The sequence below is a fragment of the Heliangelus exortis genome, chromosome Z, assembly GCF_036169615.1.
Source record: "Heliangelus exortis chromosome Z, bHelExo1.hap1, whole genome shotgun sequence".
NCBI classification, from domain to species: Eukaryota; Metazoa; Chordata; class Aves; order Apodiformes; family Trochilidae; genus Heliangelus; species Heliangelus exortis.
This window is the reverse complement of record NC_092454.1, coordinates 38,783,093-38,801,616: the sequence shown is the minus strand read 5'-3', so window position 1 is coordinate 38,801,616 and position 18,524 is coordinate 38,783,093. Positions and strand designations below refer to the sequence as shown.

At 39.2% G+C, this 18,524-nt stretch overlaps 1 protein-coding gene and 1 long non-coding RNA gene across 2 annotated transcripts in view; one reads left to right on the top strand and one right to left on the bottom strand.

The window, feature by feature from the left end:
- The first annotated feature begins 290 nt into the window (after positions 1-290).
- LOC139789622 (uncharacterized) overlaps positions 291-18,524 on the top strand; it is a 51,702-nt gene continuing 33,468 nt past the window's right edge. The window contains exon 1 of the long non-coding RNA XR_011723205.1: positions 291-2,010. This is a non-coding gene — a long non-coding RNA (uncharacterized lncRNA). The remainder of the gene's footprint in view (positions 2,011-18,524) is intronic.
- Positions 5,108-18,524, bottom strand: part of RORB (RAR related orphan receptor B) — a 131,036-nt gene continuing 117,619 nt past the window's right edge. Inside the window, exons 5-10 of the mRNA XM_071730558.1 lie at positions 17,123-17,244; positions 15,767-15,899; positions 14,569-14,676; positions 13,310-13,420; positions 8,938-9,050; positions 5,108-8,429 (exon numbers count right to left, since the gene is read on the bottom strand). Coding sequence (XP_071586659.1) covers positions 8,274-8,429; positions 8,938-9,050; positions 13,310-13,420; positions 14,569-14,676; positions 15,767-15,899; positions 17,123-17,244 — 743 coding nt within the window. The 3' untranslated portion in view covers positions 5,108-8,273. The remainder of the gene's footprint in view (positions 8,430-8,937; positions 9,051-13,309; positions 13,421-14,568; positions 14,677-15,766; positions 15,900-17,122; positions 17,245-18,524) is intronic.

Sequence of the window (18,524 nt, the reverse complement as noted above, 5' to 3'; positions counted from 1 at the left end):
CATTTTGTTCATTGTGATACTGTCTCAGCACAGATGAACTGCAAGGATTATTTGGAGGACACTGACACATCCATCATGTCCCTGGACATTCAGGCTGCATTTTTAGAAGAGGTTGGTTTGCCAGATACCACTGTAGAAATTTTAGGTCTCTTCTTTTTGAAATGATTTTGTCTACAAACTACATACACAAGTAGCTTTTATAGTTAAGTGCTCTGCTGCAAGCCACTGCTGGTATGGTAAATCACTGGGGTATTAGGCTCATTGTCATACATCCTTACTTGCTTATTTAGAAGATGGAGACAGCTAAAACTCACTATGTGAACAGTAGCAATGATTATACCTAGAGCTGAGGAAAACCTCTTAGTTGGAGGCCTGAAATTAATTCAATGACTGGTAGCATCATTTGACTGCAATCTGCCTTTCTGTGTGTGTTCTTGTAATGATAAGTCTATAGAAAACGTGATGTAAATCTAGGGTAAGCAGAAACACACTTCAGAATTCTTGGAAATAGGAATATTTTTTACTAGAGCAGTGTAAAACGGTTGTGTTTTCTTGAGGTGAGAAAAAGACTCGTCATACCACGGGGATGCATTTTTAGAGAGGCTTGAGGGTAGCTATGATTTTATTCATCCCTAAGAGGAAAGGATAGCTGTCAGTCACTTTATGCTATTTGCTCTTTACAGTAATTTCTCCATGTGGTAGCTCAGCATAAGTGTTGCTGTCATTGCTGACATACTATCATTGATTCCATGTCCTAACTTTTCTTTTTTACATGCCTGCAGCAGTTCTGAATGTGAGCTCACAACAGTGGTACCTAAACTCAACACCTTTAAACTGCACTTTCATCTGTCAGTTGTCTAAATTCAGTAACTTGTACAAAGCTCACTTGCATTTTATTTCCAAAAGGATTTGGGTCATTAGCACTCCACTGACTGTAAAACAACAGGTGAAGTGAGTCCTGCATCAAGCTGAGGAAATGCTGACAGTGAATTCAGTTCATACCAATATTATTTCTAATCACTGGCTTGAAAGCCTTGTCTGGGTCACGTTCATTTGGGCAGCTCAACCCATGCCCTTCAGAGCCTCTAACATTCTCTTCCATATTATCACTGTTATATTAATTATATATTTTAGTAATGAAACATCCCTGAGTGGCATACAGTGCAACATCTGCATCAAGCAGTGATTGTCATTTACAAAATGTGAAACTTAAAAAGGAAAGAAGAGGACTGGGTCACCAACACACTGTTCCTAATGTGTTTCAGAAATAGGAGCTCGTTTCTAGAAAGTGCTGGGACAAGTTGGTAGATGTAAATACACTGGTTTGTTATTGCCAAGCAAAAGCAAGCTGTTCGGTCTCAGGTTTCCTAAGAATACATGCTTAGACATAACATATTTGGACAAAAACCTCATGCTTCATATTGATTTTACTGACCAGAGCCATATTCCTGAGACAATCACCCTGAAAATAGGAACCAGCTTCCATGCTGGACCTTGGCCCTTCTGGAAACAGCACAATCAAAGCAGAGTCAGAAAGAGGGAGGATACAGGAATTCTGGATGTCTTTCAAATATGCTTTGTAGCATAGTTTCAGATGGGGTGAAAAAGACATCAGGGAAAGGAATCATCAGCTGCTCATCTCTGTGCTGCCTGACCAATTTGTGAGACTGCTAAAGTCTTAGAGCAGTCTGTTAGTGGGAGGCTGAGAGGCCAGCACACAAGTGCAGCTTTGCACCCACTTTCTGTAGAAGCTGTTATGTCAGAAATCTCTGCAGACTGTCCCAAAGGGCAAAGTACACCTGTGAAATCTGCCACTGTAAAAGCAAACAATCACCTAATAATGCTTATCATCATGAACAAGTCTGGTAGCTGCTCCACCTGGAGCACCATAACCTGGCACCAGGCATCAGGATAGAATTGGCACCCAAGAAGCAACAGAAGGAATAAACTGATCCCTGTGAAATTAAGCTGAAATGAACAATGGGAAGTGTGAAGTAAAAGCATTAAAATGTAAATATGAGAATAACATTTGACGTGGGCTTTAAAAAGCTCGAAGGGCCTCTGATTTTATGAGGGGTTGAGCACCTTCTGTGTGGTGCTGAGATGCTGCCATTTTTAGTGTCTCTAGTTAGAGCTAAGGGAGCCTGACAACTTGCAGAATCAATTCCTAGATACAGCCTATCACAAACCAATAAAAAAATAGACATTGCTTTTGGAAACAAGTAGTCTCTACTGAGTGCTTTCTATTACCTTGTTTTGGTTTTTTTCTTTTTTCTTTTTTCTAGCAATCGGTGAAGCAATCTTTCAATTAGGAGGAAATATGACTCTTGGAATCCATTCTTTATACAAAGAGCTGGCAAGAGTGACATTTACACTAAAATTAAGCCTCTGTGATAGTGTAATGAGCATCCTACATCTGCTTCCTTGATGCCAAGGACAATTCACATTAACGTGGTTGAATTGTCTGAAAACAATGTTAAAATTAGGAGATTCAATACACTATTTAAATATCCTGTTGTTAAAGATTCTGGGTTAATCAATCATGAAAATATGTGTTCCATTTGAAAAGCTTGTCACTAAAAAAATCAATAAACATAACCAATTACTACAGAAAGTAGCTATGGAAAATCATAGTTCTAGACCTTTAACTCAAGGTCTTCAGGTACTACCTTGGACAAATGAAAGCAAAGAAGTATAGTGCAGCACTAATATTTTCTGAAATGCATTTTTTGAGAGGATTATGTAGTTTTTTACTTGAATTTTTTTTTTTATAATTTATGGTTTATGGATTACTTGAACAAATGAAATCCTGTATCAAGAATTTGAAATTTTGAATGTAAATTACTATATATGAAAAAACAAGAAAAATCCAGCCTTCAGCATGTGATCATCATCTGTTGGTCAGTCAATGGAGGTCAAAATAGGTAATACTTTACTTATGTGGCTAATCCTAAATCACAGCAAATGAAATAAAAATTATCAACTTTAATTACCACAAATAAATCATGGATGAGAATGAATTTTTATTTTCCAAATAAACAACAAATTTATTTGCTAAAATTCTTTAAAAGCCATTACAAAAATAGAGCAAGCTGTTTATAATTTACCTTATTTGAAGATAAAAATTTGTTTGGCAATATTTGTAATTTTTTGTACAGGCTATTGCCTATCAATGGCAATTAAGATTTTGTATACAAGCATCTTAATATTTTCAGGACTAAGGCAAGAATCCATTTTTATTCTGGGAGTGGATATTGCTACCTCTGTTGTCTCTGGCAAGTCATTTAACAGCTCTTGTTTCATTTCTGCATCTTTAAAAAGTGGCTGTAAACCTTACTATTTAAAGAGGTCATGAGTTTGCAGTGATTTAAGACTAGTGTTTTAAGCATTAAATGTCCTGCTGCTGCTGATTAAATAACGCCTTTTTCACTGGTGACCTTCATTTGGTTATCTTGGCTATGACATAAGGAAATCCAAGGACTGATTAACTTATTTGAAGAGCACAAAACATTTTCAAGATGCAACACATAATTGTGAAAGACTATTTATAAGCATGACAAGCCTCTTTATTTATCAGCACTAAGAACACTAATATATTTCACATACTATATTTCTGTTGATTGGCTAAATATGTTACTTTTGATGTACTGAAAACAGCTTTATAAAGAATTTAAAACAAATATTTATGTGCATTTTCTTGCATTGGAAAAGACAATGAAAATATGAATCTGGTGTTCAGTTCAACTTGACGGTTTTTTTTCCCAAATAAATCCACACAAGAAGTACATAAATATAGGCTTATTGCTTTTTTTTTTAATTTTTTTTTTTTTTTTTTTTTTTTAATCAGTGTTGGGGCTTGGGGTTCTTCTCATGTAAAGAGACCTTCAAAACAAATTAACTACCTTATAAGGAAATGTTAGTTTTAGGGTTTAAGTGCTACAAAGAAACATCAAAAGCAATGCTTTATTATGCTAACTGAAGATATTTTAATGAGATAAGAAAATATGCTCTCAATTTGGAACAAGAAAAGGTAATTTAGAAACCGCTGTTCTATAGGACTAAGCCACTGTGAAGAGTATGTCACATTTGCAACAAAATTCTGAGCACAACTAACTTTGCAGTGCAGGCTTTTTCTTTCTTTTTTTCTTTTGAGGTCGTAATGAACCTACAGAGAAAAATCTTCTTTTGTAATTGCTCTTGTATCTCATCTGTCATAGCAAAAACAGAGCAAATGTGTTGATGTTCTCTTGACTGTATTCTTCCACAAAAAAGTATGTGAACTTGCAAATGGGCTGATGGAGGCCAAGAGAAAACTCCACAAAGCACTTGGAATAGCCTGCAAGTTATTTGGTCATGCAGAGGGTTGAGACCAGAGATTTGTAAATCTGCTGTAAAAGCTGGAGACACTAAGTTATCACTGCAACAAACCAAGCTTCTGCACCCACCCTGGGGCCCAGCTTTGTCCCTGTGGTCTCTCTGCAACACCACTCTGTCATACAGCCAAGCACAGGGAGGGTCCTTTGGAATACCTGTCAGTATGCTCCTTTTCTCCTTCCCCTCTTGCAGAGCCCAAGAGGGTTGGTTAATATTCAAACGCCATCTGTTGCAAGCCCAAGATAAGTACATACCCACCAAAAAATAAAAAAAAACACCCAACCCAAACCAAAAAATCCAGTACACAAAGCAGGAGACCTGTGTGGATAAGCAAGGATCTCCTGGAAAAAAAATGGGAAAAGGAAGCTCACAATAAGCACAAAAAGGGTCTAGTCAGCTGGGAGGATTATAGAAACACTGTTAGAATTTGTAGAGATGCAACAAAGAAGGCCAAAACTGTCCTTGAACTAAACCTGTCAAAAGAAGTGACAGGAAACAAGAAGGGCTTCTTTAAATATGTCAATAGCAAAAGGTAGAATTGGGAAAAAGTGCATACACTGTTAAATGAAGTAGGAAATGTATCAGATGATGCAGAGATGGCAGAATAGCAGAATGCCTTCTTTGCCTCAGTCTTTACAACTAAGACTAATCCTCAGGAATCTCAGACTCTGGAAGTAAGGGAGCAAAACTGGAGGGAGGATATTTTCAACTGCTCAGCGAGGACTGGGATCACCTGGATAATCTGAATATGCAAAAACCCATGGGCTCCAGTGGGGTTCATCCATGAGCGCTATGAGATCTGCCTGATGTTGTTGTTGATGCACTCTCCACCATTTTTGAAAAATCATGGAAAGCTGGAGAGGTGCCTGAAGACTGGAAGGAAGCTAATGTCACTCCAGTCTTCAGAAAGGGTGAGAAGGAAGACCCAGGCAACTACTGACCAGTCAGCCTCAACTCCATCCCTGGAGCAGCTCATTCTGGAGGCCATCTCTAACCACTTAGATGAAAGAAAGCTTTTAAGGAGTAACCAGCATGGATTTGTTACGGGAAAGTCATGTTTAACCAACCTGATAGCATTTTGTGATGACATAACCAGATGGTTAGTTGAGGGAGGGCAGCTGATATCTACCTTGACCACAGCTAGGCTTTCGACACTGTACCTCACAATATCTTCATAACCAAATTTGAGAAATGTGGATTGGATAATTGGGTAGTAAGATGGATTAGGAACTGGTTGGAGGACAGAGCTCAGAGTCGTAGTCAGTGGGGCTGAGTCAGGCTGGAGATCAGTGACCAGTGGTGTACCTCAGGGACCAGTGCTGGGTCCAGTCTTATTCAACATATTCGCCAACGACCTGGAGAGGGGATAGAATGTATCATCAGCAAGTTCCCTGATGATACAAAACTGGGAGGGCTGGCTGACACATTGGAAGTGTAGGGTACTCTATCTGTGGAGGAACAAATACAGGTTTGGGGTTGACCAGCTGGAAAGCATCACTGGGGAAAAAGACCCCAGGAGTCATGGTGGACAACTGGCTCACCATGAGCCAACAATGTGCCTTGGCAACCAAGAGGGCCAATGCCATCCTGGGGTGCATTAAGAAGAGTGTGGCCAACAGGTTGAGGGAGGTTATCCTCCCCCTCTGCTCTGCTCTGCTCTGCTCTGCTCTGGTGAGGCCTCACCTGGAGTATTGTGTGCAGTTCTGGGCTTCCCAGTTCAAGAAGGACAAAGAACTACAGGCCAAAGCACAGGGCCACTAAAATGATGAAAGGACTGGAGCATCTGCCCTATGAGGAAAGGCTGAGAGAGCTTGGGTTGTTTAGCTTAGAGAAAAGGAGGGTGGGATGTGAACTTATCAATGTTTTTAAAAATCTAAAGGATGGGTGTCAGGAGGATGGGTCCAGACACTTCTCTGTGGTGTCCAGTGACAGAACAAAGAGTAATGGACATAAACTGGCACACAAGAGATTTAAATTAAATATGAGAAAATACTGACTTCTATGTGATTTGAAACAAAGAAATGTATCTGCTTGTGATGTTGCCTTAATTTCTCCTCTACTGCCTCTTTCTGCTCTGTCCGCTGCTGCCCCCAGAGGCAACTTCTCTGAAAAAGTTCACAAGAGGTAAAAGTGATGGTATGAAAACTGAATCACTCTTCCTTAGCTAAAAAAGTCTATATTTTGTATCTCTGGCAGAATCCAATTATATTAATGATGACTGCTAATTAAACTTTATTAATCCACAAGATTAAAAGTCCATGGCAGTCTTCTCTGTTTGCCTTTGGTTTTGCAAGCAAATGCACATAAAGCCAATGCAGAAACAGACAAAAAAAGAAAGGTCCAATACTTTGTCCCTCTCCTGAAGGGCATCTAAAATCATCCCTATTTATGTATGTATCTACAGTTATATACATACAGACATATACATTCATATATGCATGTGTATGTAACATACATATATGTATGTGTGTAATGGAAACTTTCAGTCCCATCTAGATGATGGCTGTGTCAGACACCGTGACAGTAATATTCGCCTTTGTAACCATGGACATCACTGGCTTTGACTGTCCTCCTCCCTTCCTCCCTCTGCCATTACTCTTCAAAATAACACTTTAGGCTTCCTACGATTTTTGCTGAGCTCACTAAGTGTCTTTCCACTGAGTTCAGCAAAAAAAATCAACCCAAAACAATCCAAGTCTTGCAGATACTTTCAAAGCAGTATATACAAAATAACACCATGTGTGGAATCAGAAAAATGTACATGTGGGATAGTCTACCTTTTTACTCTGTGTTTCAGGTACGTAATGGACATCAGGTCCTAGAGTGTTCACTTTTATATATGCTCTATCCCTGTAAGAGGGAGAAAATTGCCCCCAAAACATTTCCTCTCTTCTCTAAAATTATCCAGACAAGGCTTTTTCACCATTGATACATTCCTAAAGTTTCATTTACAGACTGCACACATGCACTACATTACACATATCTCAGAACTGATCTTGTTGTTACACATTGGCAGCTAATAATTTAACTTTGACTGGCAAAGCAAATCTTGATTGCCCAAAGTAAATCTAATGCATTACTTGGAGGGTAAGAAATGCATGAAAGTTGGGCTGAGAATCCTTTAAAAGTAGGCATGGGATTTTTAAGCTACAGCATGTATGCATATAATACCTACATATATATATATGTATATATATATATGTAAAAAACTGGTATATAGCACATATATATATATATGTGTATATATGTATTCCATACATGCACCATAATTTCCAAGACAGCTACAAATTTCCACATGCATTAAGCTATCTAAAAACATAGAAATAGGTAAATCTAACAAGTGGAATTTTCTTAAATTATATTTTAACAATAAACAGCAAGAGTAATACTGTGAAGTACTGCTCTATTCTCATGAATATCTACAATAAAATTCTAGGAACAGTTTTCTCCCAAAACATTCCCTAATAAAATAAAATGAAATAAAATAAAATAAAAAAAGTTTACACCCAGTGTTCCATAGTTGTATATTCATCGTCAGTTGAAAAAAAACACAGCAAAAACCACCAAACAAAACAAAAAAAACCAAACCAGCCTCCTCCTCCTCCTCCCCCCAAAAGCCTGACCAAAAATCAAAAAAAACCCAACAAAACAAAACAAAACACACCCCCCCCCCCAAAATAACCCCCCAAAAGTAAACAACGAAAAGAGAAAAATTACATCCCCACTCAGAGTTGCATATTTACATTCTTCAAACTGTAGCGGTGAAAAATATTTCTATTAAGTGCAGGACATTCCTAGTGTTGCAGTAGTGACATTTTTATTAAGTTCTTCATGAAAACATTTCTTTTTGTCTTAATAGTGATGCATTCCATGACTACGTGAAAATTCTATTATCCCCTTCACTTGCAGCCAGTGGTGGAGTCTGGGTTGAAAAGCTCCTTGTATAATGGAGGAAAAAGTGTATTCACTATGTCTGGATGAGATTGCTTAAATACCTGTAGTTTCTCCCCGTGCAAGTTGCAAAGTGCAGTAATTGTTGGTATCTTGGCTATTAACTGTGAAACATTAAAACAAAAAGAAAAAAAGGACAAAGCAAATTTAGTATAAATTTCAGTTTCCCAAATGAACTGTGTTAACATCTTGTTGGGTGCTGAATCCAGTACTCTGAACTCCATCAAAACTACCCATCCAATGGACCAGACATTGTTCTTACTGTAAGAGGTGAAAAACAACTGCCCTGGAAAATTTAGCCAAGTGCAAAAAATGTTTTTTATAATAAACTTCATCCAGCAGTATTTTTTTAAGGCAGCCTCATTCTTCCTACTTTTCCTGTTAAAATGACTAGTGGATTCAACAGAAAATGGACTAAGCTACCAGGAACAGAGACTTTCTTCTCCTATGCATTTCAAGCACACACTGTGCTTTTTTTTAACTTACATAAATGCAAGAACATGTGAAGAAATTGTGCCAAAAAAAAAAAAAAAAAAAAAAAAAAAAAAAAAAAGAAGAAGAATGAAAAAATCACGTGCCAAGAGTACTTGACTCTTCATTTTAACAATTTACCTTTGTCAAAATCTCATCATCAAGGTGGTTCTTCTGAATCACATGCTGAAGTGCAAAGTAAATCTTTTCCTGAAGCTTCTGGACTTTCCTTGGCTCTATTAACCAAGCTCGATCTGAGAAAAAGCAAAGCAAGAGATAAAGACACCAGTACAGAGATATGAGGTGTTCTCATGGGTGAACACAGGGTCCCATGCTGGCAAACACTGATAACAATCATAATTCCCATGATGGGAGTCTGTTGTAGATCACCCAAACAGTATAAAGAGGCAAACAAAATAGCCAATAAATAGCAGGGAGAAGTCTCTTGATCGTTCACCCTTGTTCTCTTGGGGGAATTCAATTTACCAGGGGTCTGCTGGAAATAAAATACAACAGAGAGGAAAGAGTCAAGGATGTTCCTGGAGTGTGTGAAAGATAAATTCCTGCCACAACTGGTGAGAGAGCAGCTAGGGCCCTCTGGACCAGCTTCTTGTGAACACAGAAGTGCTCATGCGTGATGTAACAGCTGGAGGCCATCTTGGGCTTAGTGATCATGACATGGACTCTGTCTGACTTTTGGAGGAGTAAGAAGGGGAGTCAGCAGAACTGTTCTCATGAACATCTGGTGGGCATACTTTGGCCAGTTTAAAAGGTCGGTTGACAGACTCCCTTGGGAGACAGTCCTGAAGGGAAAACTAGTCCAATAAGCTTGGATACTCCTTAAGAAGGAAATTTTAATGGAGCAGGATGTCCTGTCCTCATTTGGTGAAAGAATAGGAGATGGGGAAAAGGCTGGACTGGATGAATAGAGAGCTTCAGCTGGAAATCAGGGAAAAAAGGACAGTTTATGGCCTTTGGAAGAAGAGGCAGGCCACTCAGGGGCTACTACAGAGATATCATGTGGCTGCACAGGGAGAAAACTAGAAGGGCCAAAGCACAGCTCAAGCTTAATCTGGCTACTGCTGTAAAACACAGTAAAAAATATTTCAAAATATTTTCAAAATATTTCAATAAATATGTAAGCAATAAAAGGAGAACAAGAGAGAATTGCAGCATTGTAACAGGCAAGATTTGTTATGCATTTGTCTCAGTACTGTGAAGGACTTGTGAAGAGACAGTGTCTTGGTAAGGGGAGATCACAAAGCTGGAGACTGCTGACTCCACTGAGAAGAAACAATTCCTTGATTGGGAGGTGCAAGCTTTGGGTGGTGACTTCACTTTAACTTCTTTATTTCCCTTTATTCCTTTCTCTTTTCTCTTCTACAACTATAATTTTAAGGGACTGGTAGAAGTGGAGTGGTTCCACAACACCATTGTAAGCCCTGGAACAAATAATTTTTAACATTTCTAAAGGATTGCCTGGCACCTATGGAAAAACAACAGCTTACACATGGCCTAGGGACTGCATACGGAGACAATGGTAGAGGTAACAACTGAGGAGCAAAGTGGATGGAGTTCTGCTTCAGTTGCTCAATGTGACACACCTTATCATTGTGAAACAATTGTTTGAGTGCAGCAGTTTGACTACATCTCCCTCTATGATGGCCCAACACTGGATCCAGGACTGGTAATTTTAGCTCTAGTTATCCCTTTCTCTTTTCCTTTCTCTTTTTCTTTTGTCCTTTTTTCCTTTCTCTTCCTATTTCACTTTCTCTCTGCAGAACTAGGGTTAGTAAGTTACCCTTTTAATGCCTACCAGTTCTGTTTAGTAAAGTCATGTAATTGCACCTGATATTGTGTTATCCTTACTTCCAGCCTTTGTAACTGACAAGTACATAGTTACATAGTTACATAGTAACAAAGGATGAAGAAAACGCTGAGGTACTTAATGCCTTCTTTGCCTCAGTCTTAGTAAGGTCGACTAAAGTCAATTGTAAGACCAGTTGGCCTTCATGTACCCAGTCCACTGAGGGAAGACAAGAGATGGGGCCAGATAACACCCAGCTCCCATAATCCAAAGGTGAAATGGTTTGTGACCTTCTACACAGCTTTGGCATGCACAAATCTATGGGGCCAGATGAGATCCACTGAATAGTACTGAAATAACTGGCAGAAATGCTCACCAAGCCACCTTCCATCCCCTACCTGCAGTCCTGGCTGACTGGGCGGCTGGCTGGAGGTTAGCAAATGTGATGCTTGCTTTACAAGAAAGGCCAGATGGAGGGTCAAGGGAACTACAGGCCTGTTGGTTTGACCTTGGTGCCAGGGGAGGTTATGAAACATCATCTTGAGTGCTGTCACATGGTACGTACAGGGCAACAAGGTGATCAGGCCAGCCAGCACGGGTTTATGAAAGGCAGGTCTTGCTTGACTGAGTAGATCTCCTTCTATGGCAAGGTGACCTGCTTGGTGGATGAGGGAAAGGCTGTGGGTTTACCTGGACCTCAGTTAAGCTTTCAACACTGTGTCTTACAGCATTCTCCTGGAGAAACTGGCTGCTCATTGCTTGGACAGATGTATACTTCATTAGGTAAAAAAACATCTGTATGTCCAGATCCAGAGAGTTGGGGTGAATAGAGTTAATTGCAGCTGATGGCCAGTAAATTGTAAACTATCTAAACACTGAGATCAAGGGCATAAGAATCACCTTTCAGGATGGTGGCTTCTGTAGGAAAGAAAATTCTGTAGAAAAGAATTATGTGTACTTCCCATAGAGCAGCTCTGTGCTCCCTTATTCAAATAGGATTTGCCCAGGTCTAAAGCACAGGATACTGTGCCTTTTATACTACAAGCTTTCTGCAACAAGATTTTGTTGAATAGGGGCTGTAAGCTGTTCTCATTTCCAAAATCATCTGGGAGACAGAAACATGGCTTCAGTTTGGGTAGAAATTGCATTACTAAATTTTCTTTCTCCCTGCAGATATAATGCCCCTATCTGATCCAAAGTGCTTTGAAGTCAGCTTTGAAATGATCATACTGTTTCTGTAAGCTAACTCCTACATTTGTTGTTCCTACCTGTAAGAAAATAAGCTGAAGAGTTAAAAAAGCTCCAGTTGCTACAAAGAGGAAATCCAGCTCCTGCTGACAACTATCCCATCACCACCCTTTTCCTGTCTCCCTTGGCTTCATAATGTGAAGTCAGCTGGAAACATTGAAATCATCTTCTGTCAACTCTGTTAACATCTTACCAAGGAACTCCACAGCCCAGATCTCAAACAAATTTCCAGGCTGTCTTCAGCTTTGCACTGACCTAGTGTGCTTAGCAGACAACTAATGATAACCAGGAGCAAGCACTATCTGCACATCTCTGTCATGCTCCCAGCTTTGGTCTTTTCAGACCTGGGGAGGAATGATGGACCTATCAGGACACATGTCTGCTTCCCCAGAGGAAGTCAGGGCATCTAAGGGACAGGCAAGTCTCACCCCTGTGTACAGCTGAGACACATGTTATGTGGAAATAGTGGCTATTTGGAACACTCTCTCTGGAACAATCAAAAGGAACATCCGAGAGGAACACTGTGAAAAGCCACCAGCTCAGCCATGTCACCTCTGAGCAGACGCCAGCAAGAACTACTCAAATGAAAAATAAAAGGAGCAGAGTCCTTCCATGAGGTGTCATTTATGATGAGAATGAACATGTTGACACCATCTGTGTTTGTCTAATTCTGCCTAACATAATCTCCCCCACAGATGTGCAAAAGGGCAATGTGACCTAGAGGAAGTCTTCAGCAGAACAGGTTGAAAAATAATTCATGTTGTGATTTTTTGTAAAGGCCTTTCAAGAGGTTACTCTTATTGAGATTTAGGCATGTCTAAAAATCCCACCCTAACTGTGAGCTTGTCTGCTAGGTCCACATTCTGAGTGATCAATTCAATCTCAAAACCCTCTTGTCTTTGTTCACACACCTGGCACTTGCAGATTACATGGTTGCCCGTGTAGTTCCAATATATGAATGTGTGAAATAGAACATGTTGTCCCTGGAATCTTCACTTCTCAGTAAATTCAGACAGGACCTCATACAGATTTTTGCTTCTCACGTTCTCACCCCCTGGGGAAAAGCCCATCATAGTCAGGGACTATATTCTGCTCAGAACTGTGAGATTTGGACTTCGTCAAAACTCTAGGAGGAACATGCACCTCCTAGAGTACCACATATTTGTGGTCTGTAGTACAGTACATGGTCTGCAGAAATGCCAGCCTGAACTGCTTGTCTGCATAGTGCTGCTCCATGGCTGTACCACCCACTTTGAATCTATTTCCACTATGCATAATTGCTGACCATCTGACAAAAAGAGACTGAGGTGTATGTGGGTAATTCATGTAGTCTTCCATTGCTTAGTACATTGCTTAATATTTCTTAATACACCTTTAACAGATGTTTAAGTAGGCAGATATAGAGGTAGACATGGATGAAAACAAAAATATCATTGTGGTGTTCAGATAAAAAATTACCTGGTGATATCAGAACAGCAGATGAAAACAAGGCAATCTCCTCCTCAGTCAGCTGTAAGGAACATAAATGCTTTGCAAACTCAAACGCTTCATTCACTAGGTCATCAGAACCTGCAGACCACAGAGAACAGAATCTATGCTAGAAACTCATCAGCTCTTTAACCCTCCAGGAAAAGAGTATTGTTTTGGTGAAAAAAAAACAAAACTGTGAGTGAATGTCTGTGCTTTGAAAAAAAGTGCCTTTCATCATCTATTGAAATTCCATCTATTCTGAAAATGTGTCACTAAAACTCCCATTGAAGCACAGAAATTATCAAGAATGAGGGGCATGACCTATACAAAAATTGCACAGACATCTTAGAATAGGGTTTTATTTTCCCAGTGTATAAAGGGTTGTTATTTTAAAACAGATTTAAATGAATGAGCAGTCTTAAATAACTTTCCCATGCATAATTTTCTTAATAGTACAAATATTTATGAAAATTTCTGAAATAATCATAAAGAACAAAGTAAGTAAATTAATGGACACTCATACATGCTTTATACTTATAAAATAGTGTTACATGTATCAATATGCAAATAAGAACAATATCTACTTACATGACAAATATATATATTTGAAGCAAATACCTTGCTTTGAGTTTGGCCCTGAATAAATTCTTGTAGTTTATCAGTCTCATGGATAGGGAAAATAGATTAATTTACCTATTAACACATAAGGTAGTACTCACTATTCTGCTGAGAAATTAAGCAATTGTTTCAATACATGAATCTAAGCAAGCTTAAAAGTTTTCAGCAAAACAGTATTTTCAGTAAACCCTGGTCTATGTTTTGTAGTAGACAGCATTTCATAGTTCAGCATAGTTTTAGTAGTTCAGCATTTCATCCCTCTCATTGCCGTGGCTAAAATAGCCTTCTGCAGGACTACAGTAGGAGTGATTTGATATATCAAACATAACTCAACTGTAGACATAAACTGCTTGGCTTCTGCCATAAACTCACATTTTACCAAAATTTCAGGTGGAAGGGTAAGATAACTATCTGGAAAACATTCATGCTGCTTGTTTTTATAAGAGAAGCACCCCTATCCCTGCTAACAGCTAGTAGAGTCACCTTTCTTTTTTGGTTCCAGCCTAGAGATTTTGAGTTTTGGGCATTCAGCATATACTGAAGACTTTCATTGTAGGTCTCTTATTTTATGAAATGCAAATCTGTCACCTAGCTACTCAATGTAATTGAAAAGAAGAAGATCAACATACCCAAGGCTTTAAACATTTGCATCCCTCCATACTTTCCTTCAAACAGAACAGTATTGTTGAGTGGGTTGAAGGCACGGCACATTCTCACCAAAACCACTTCCAAGCAGCCTATCAGACATGGAAAAAAGCAATACATTACCATACTTTACTGCAAAATATCAGAACAGGGGAAATTTCGAGGAAATACTTAGGAAGAGACCAGTCATGAGAAATATCATCAGGGACAGGCTCTAAAAAATAATTCTAACTCTATGACTCTGTTTTTTCAGGAGGTTGCCTGTACGTTCCCAAAGTCTCTGCATCCCTTCCCTTTGTACCTGTGTCCACTGTCTCAGTACACACCCACACCAAGCCACAAACCCCTGTGTACAGAACACTGAATCACATTGGTTTTCAGACTTAAGGAAGAGCTCTCACTTGAAATGAGAGGCACTTCTTATGTTTTAACAAGCTGCCTTAAACAGCATCCTGCCTTTTACACATGGAGAGAGAAAGAAACTCATACAACAGGGTAACTGCGGTTAATTACCAGCTGTGGTTCACTTGGTCATCCAGCTTTGTCCTCCTGAGTTTGACAGTGTTACTACATAGTCATGATAAATCTTGTCACAATTCTTCTGGGGGACAGATAGGATGATAGGGAAGGAAGCCCTTCTTCCCCTTGCTCTTATCCACACATGTGCACACACAGAAAGCATGGCCACAGTGTGCTGCCATAATCCGCTCTCATTTATTCTAAACCCAACTGGCGCCAGCAGGGATTTTCCCTCCTGTGCACTGGCTGGAGGGTATTTCTATAGTCTCATTAAAAAGATTAGAGATGACCACAGAGGCAGGCCCCAGTGAGCCTGCGTTTGTTTCACTAATGACAAACGGGGATTTTACAGGGTGGCAGATGACTGATTTGACCAGCTCGATTCGCTGGGTCTTTCCATCACATGTCATGTTGGAGGCTGCAGTTTCTGCAACGATTGTGAGTGTGCACTAACTTAATAGCCATCATCTACTGTAGAGGGAAGCAGATCAGAAAGGAGTAACATGATAAATGTGGAAAAATAAGGAAGGGTTAATATAGCTAAGGAAACAGACTGAAATTAGGGCTCCTTCAAAATTAAAATGGTTTAAAGACCAAGACAACAGAGCACATTTCTAATGTGCTGGGTGTTAAATAAGTCTCAAGCCTCTGGCCTTTACCTACCTGACTTAAGGAGAAGGATCTGGTCATTCTGGCAGAGCTCCATGAATCCTGTTATGCGCTTGGCAAACTCCACTACGTATTGGATAGCATGGGTGATCTGAATGGCACATTGCTGCCACAGAGCTTCTCTGGTCTTCCAGGAAAATACACATGGAAAAGCAAAGCAGTGAGTAGGTGGGATTCAGCAGTGCATGAAGTTCTTCAGGTGGCCTTGCAGGAAGGCACACTCTTCAGACTTTGCTCCCCCCCCCCCCCAGCAGAGCTGGCATCACATCTGCTTCTTGAGGTACCTAACACTTTTCATTAGAAGGCTGTTTTCATGAGCTGGTTGCCCCAGTGATCTGAACTCTGGCTTTGTCTCTTCAAAGGGGGAGAATGCATTGCCTGATGTTAAAATGTGATTCTAATGTCAGCTTTTATGTAAGACAGACAAACAGTGGCACAAACAATATAAGCATCTCAGACTAGTCCTCGGGAGAAAGTGGCACAGTACTATAAATTAAGCATTTAAAATTTTTTTTCATGGTTTGAAACCTAAAATAATAGATAATTAAATTATCCTGGCAATCTGAACACTGATTGTATCAAAACTTTATCTCCTTGACAATAATTTTCCTCACACACACAAGAGTGCATGTGTAAATGGATGTTCTTGGTTTGCATGTCACAGCTCTGCAAACTGTGTTGTATTTTTATTCTTGCTGGAACTGCAAGCCCCTCATCTTTCGAAGAACAAGGTGGGGTCTCTCCTGTCTCTTGTGTGATCACCTACTGTCGCAGCTGAAATCTGACTAGAGAATTATTGCTACTGATGCCAGTGCAAGAGGAACAGAGTCTTCTGTTGGCTTGATCTGAGTACCACAAAGGTACTACAAAAATGTGGTACTGCAATGAGATCATTTTTCCAGTTTTGAACAACTCCGATTTAAGGAATATTTTCAGGTTGTCATTTTAAGTGGTATTGGTTTGCTGCAAAAAAAGGGGATCTGTTTTCAAACTTATAAGGAAACAAAGTTAGGTTGTCTTATTGTCTTAAAATCCTTAAAACAGAGAATACAATCCTGATCACACAAAGTCCATTGAATTTCTGAGTGAAGTTTAGACCTGTGATTACAAGGTAAAGATAGCTGGATTCTACAACTGTGCCTAAACTTCAACATTAATAAAAAATCCTAAAATGTTCCCTCTTTTCATGAAGTGCTCCTTCTTTGCTTTCAGTAACCAGGACCTCAAAGATATTTAGAAACCTATTTTGACCTATATGGAGCTCATTAGTATACCCTTGCCAAATATATTACACTGTTAATGATTTCAAACCACAAGGAGCAGAAGAAAAGGAATATTGCGGGATTGTACCTTGCTCTGGTAAACCTTAATTTCTTCATATGTGTGGGTCTGCCACGCCAGCTGGTGTAGTTCCTCCATTGTATATTGACATGTCTCCAAATGAGATTTAATGATGTTCTGTGCAATTCGATCTGCAGAAGCAAACAAAAAATAGCTTGCATGAAACAATGAACTGTGATCTGCAATAGTAAAGTGTTAAAAACATTAAAGTTTTTTGAAAAAAAACACCCTCTTCTCTTTCCAATACTACCTTTGTAGTTTTTTTTGCTTTTTGCTTTCAATATTTTTATTCCTGAAGATGACTTTTGCAAAATGTTTCAGTATTCAGCGTGAAGACAAATGATGTTTGATAAATAGTGGATCTACACATGAACAATGAATCTTGTGGAACTATTCAGAATCTTTCATTCTGGAATACAATGCTTTGTTTTTTGCTTTTTTTTGGTTTTGGCGTTTGGTTGGTTTTGGGATTTTGTGTGGTTTTTGTTTGCTTTTTTTTTTTTTTCTTTGTCTGTGTTTAAATAACTGTCATTTGTATGCCTGGTTACTTGATCACTTATGTCTGCTCCATGTCTTTGCATCTGTCCAGCTCTAGCTACTGAATTTTGACATGGCAGTTGCTCTACCTTGGGGTGGTTCATTACAGAGAAACAGAAAACAGGACTCTTGCCTTTTTGCTCAAGTTAGTTTTCAGATAGATCAATTGTGATTTAGCTCAGTGAACACAAATATGGAGGCTGATGCTAGCAAGGGATGAAAGACAGAAATAGTAGTCTGGGTCTTAGAAGGAAAAGTGAGGAGACTGTCACATACAGGATCAAGTTACCTGATTTTGCAGCTGTGACACCCATATGTCTAATGAAACTCAGTACTGCAGCCTGAAGACATGGTTTAAGGTAGAATACCTTTTAAACAGTGGAACAAAGTCAAAGGCACAGAAATGAACTGAAGCTGTTGTGGAAGAACTGGCGTTTTGCAGAAAACATTTGTCAAAAAAGTAAAGGACATTGACAATGCATTAGCCAAGCCTGAGCATGAGAAATAGAAAGAACTGGGAATGTCATAATTTACTCATTCACATCCTCAATAGTTTGCATACAGTAGGTGCAATCAGTGTGTGGGGTCTCAAAATAAGACTGTTTCTTAGGCCAAATATTGACTGAATTTAAAAACACCATCAATAAGAAAAGCTGAAAAATGAATGTAAATATTTATTATTGCCACAAGAGCCCTCTTTAGAGGAGAGATGTCTGTACTGCTCTCACAGTTCATAAGCTGTCAGTGGAAAGGTGATGAAGAAAACACGAAAGAGTTCCAGCTTTTTGTAGGAAACCTGCTCAATTAAATCTTTACAGCTATCCCTTTTAAGTTCCATGCTATCTTTAGGTTCCCTGATGGAATAATTGACTCA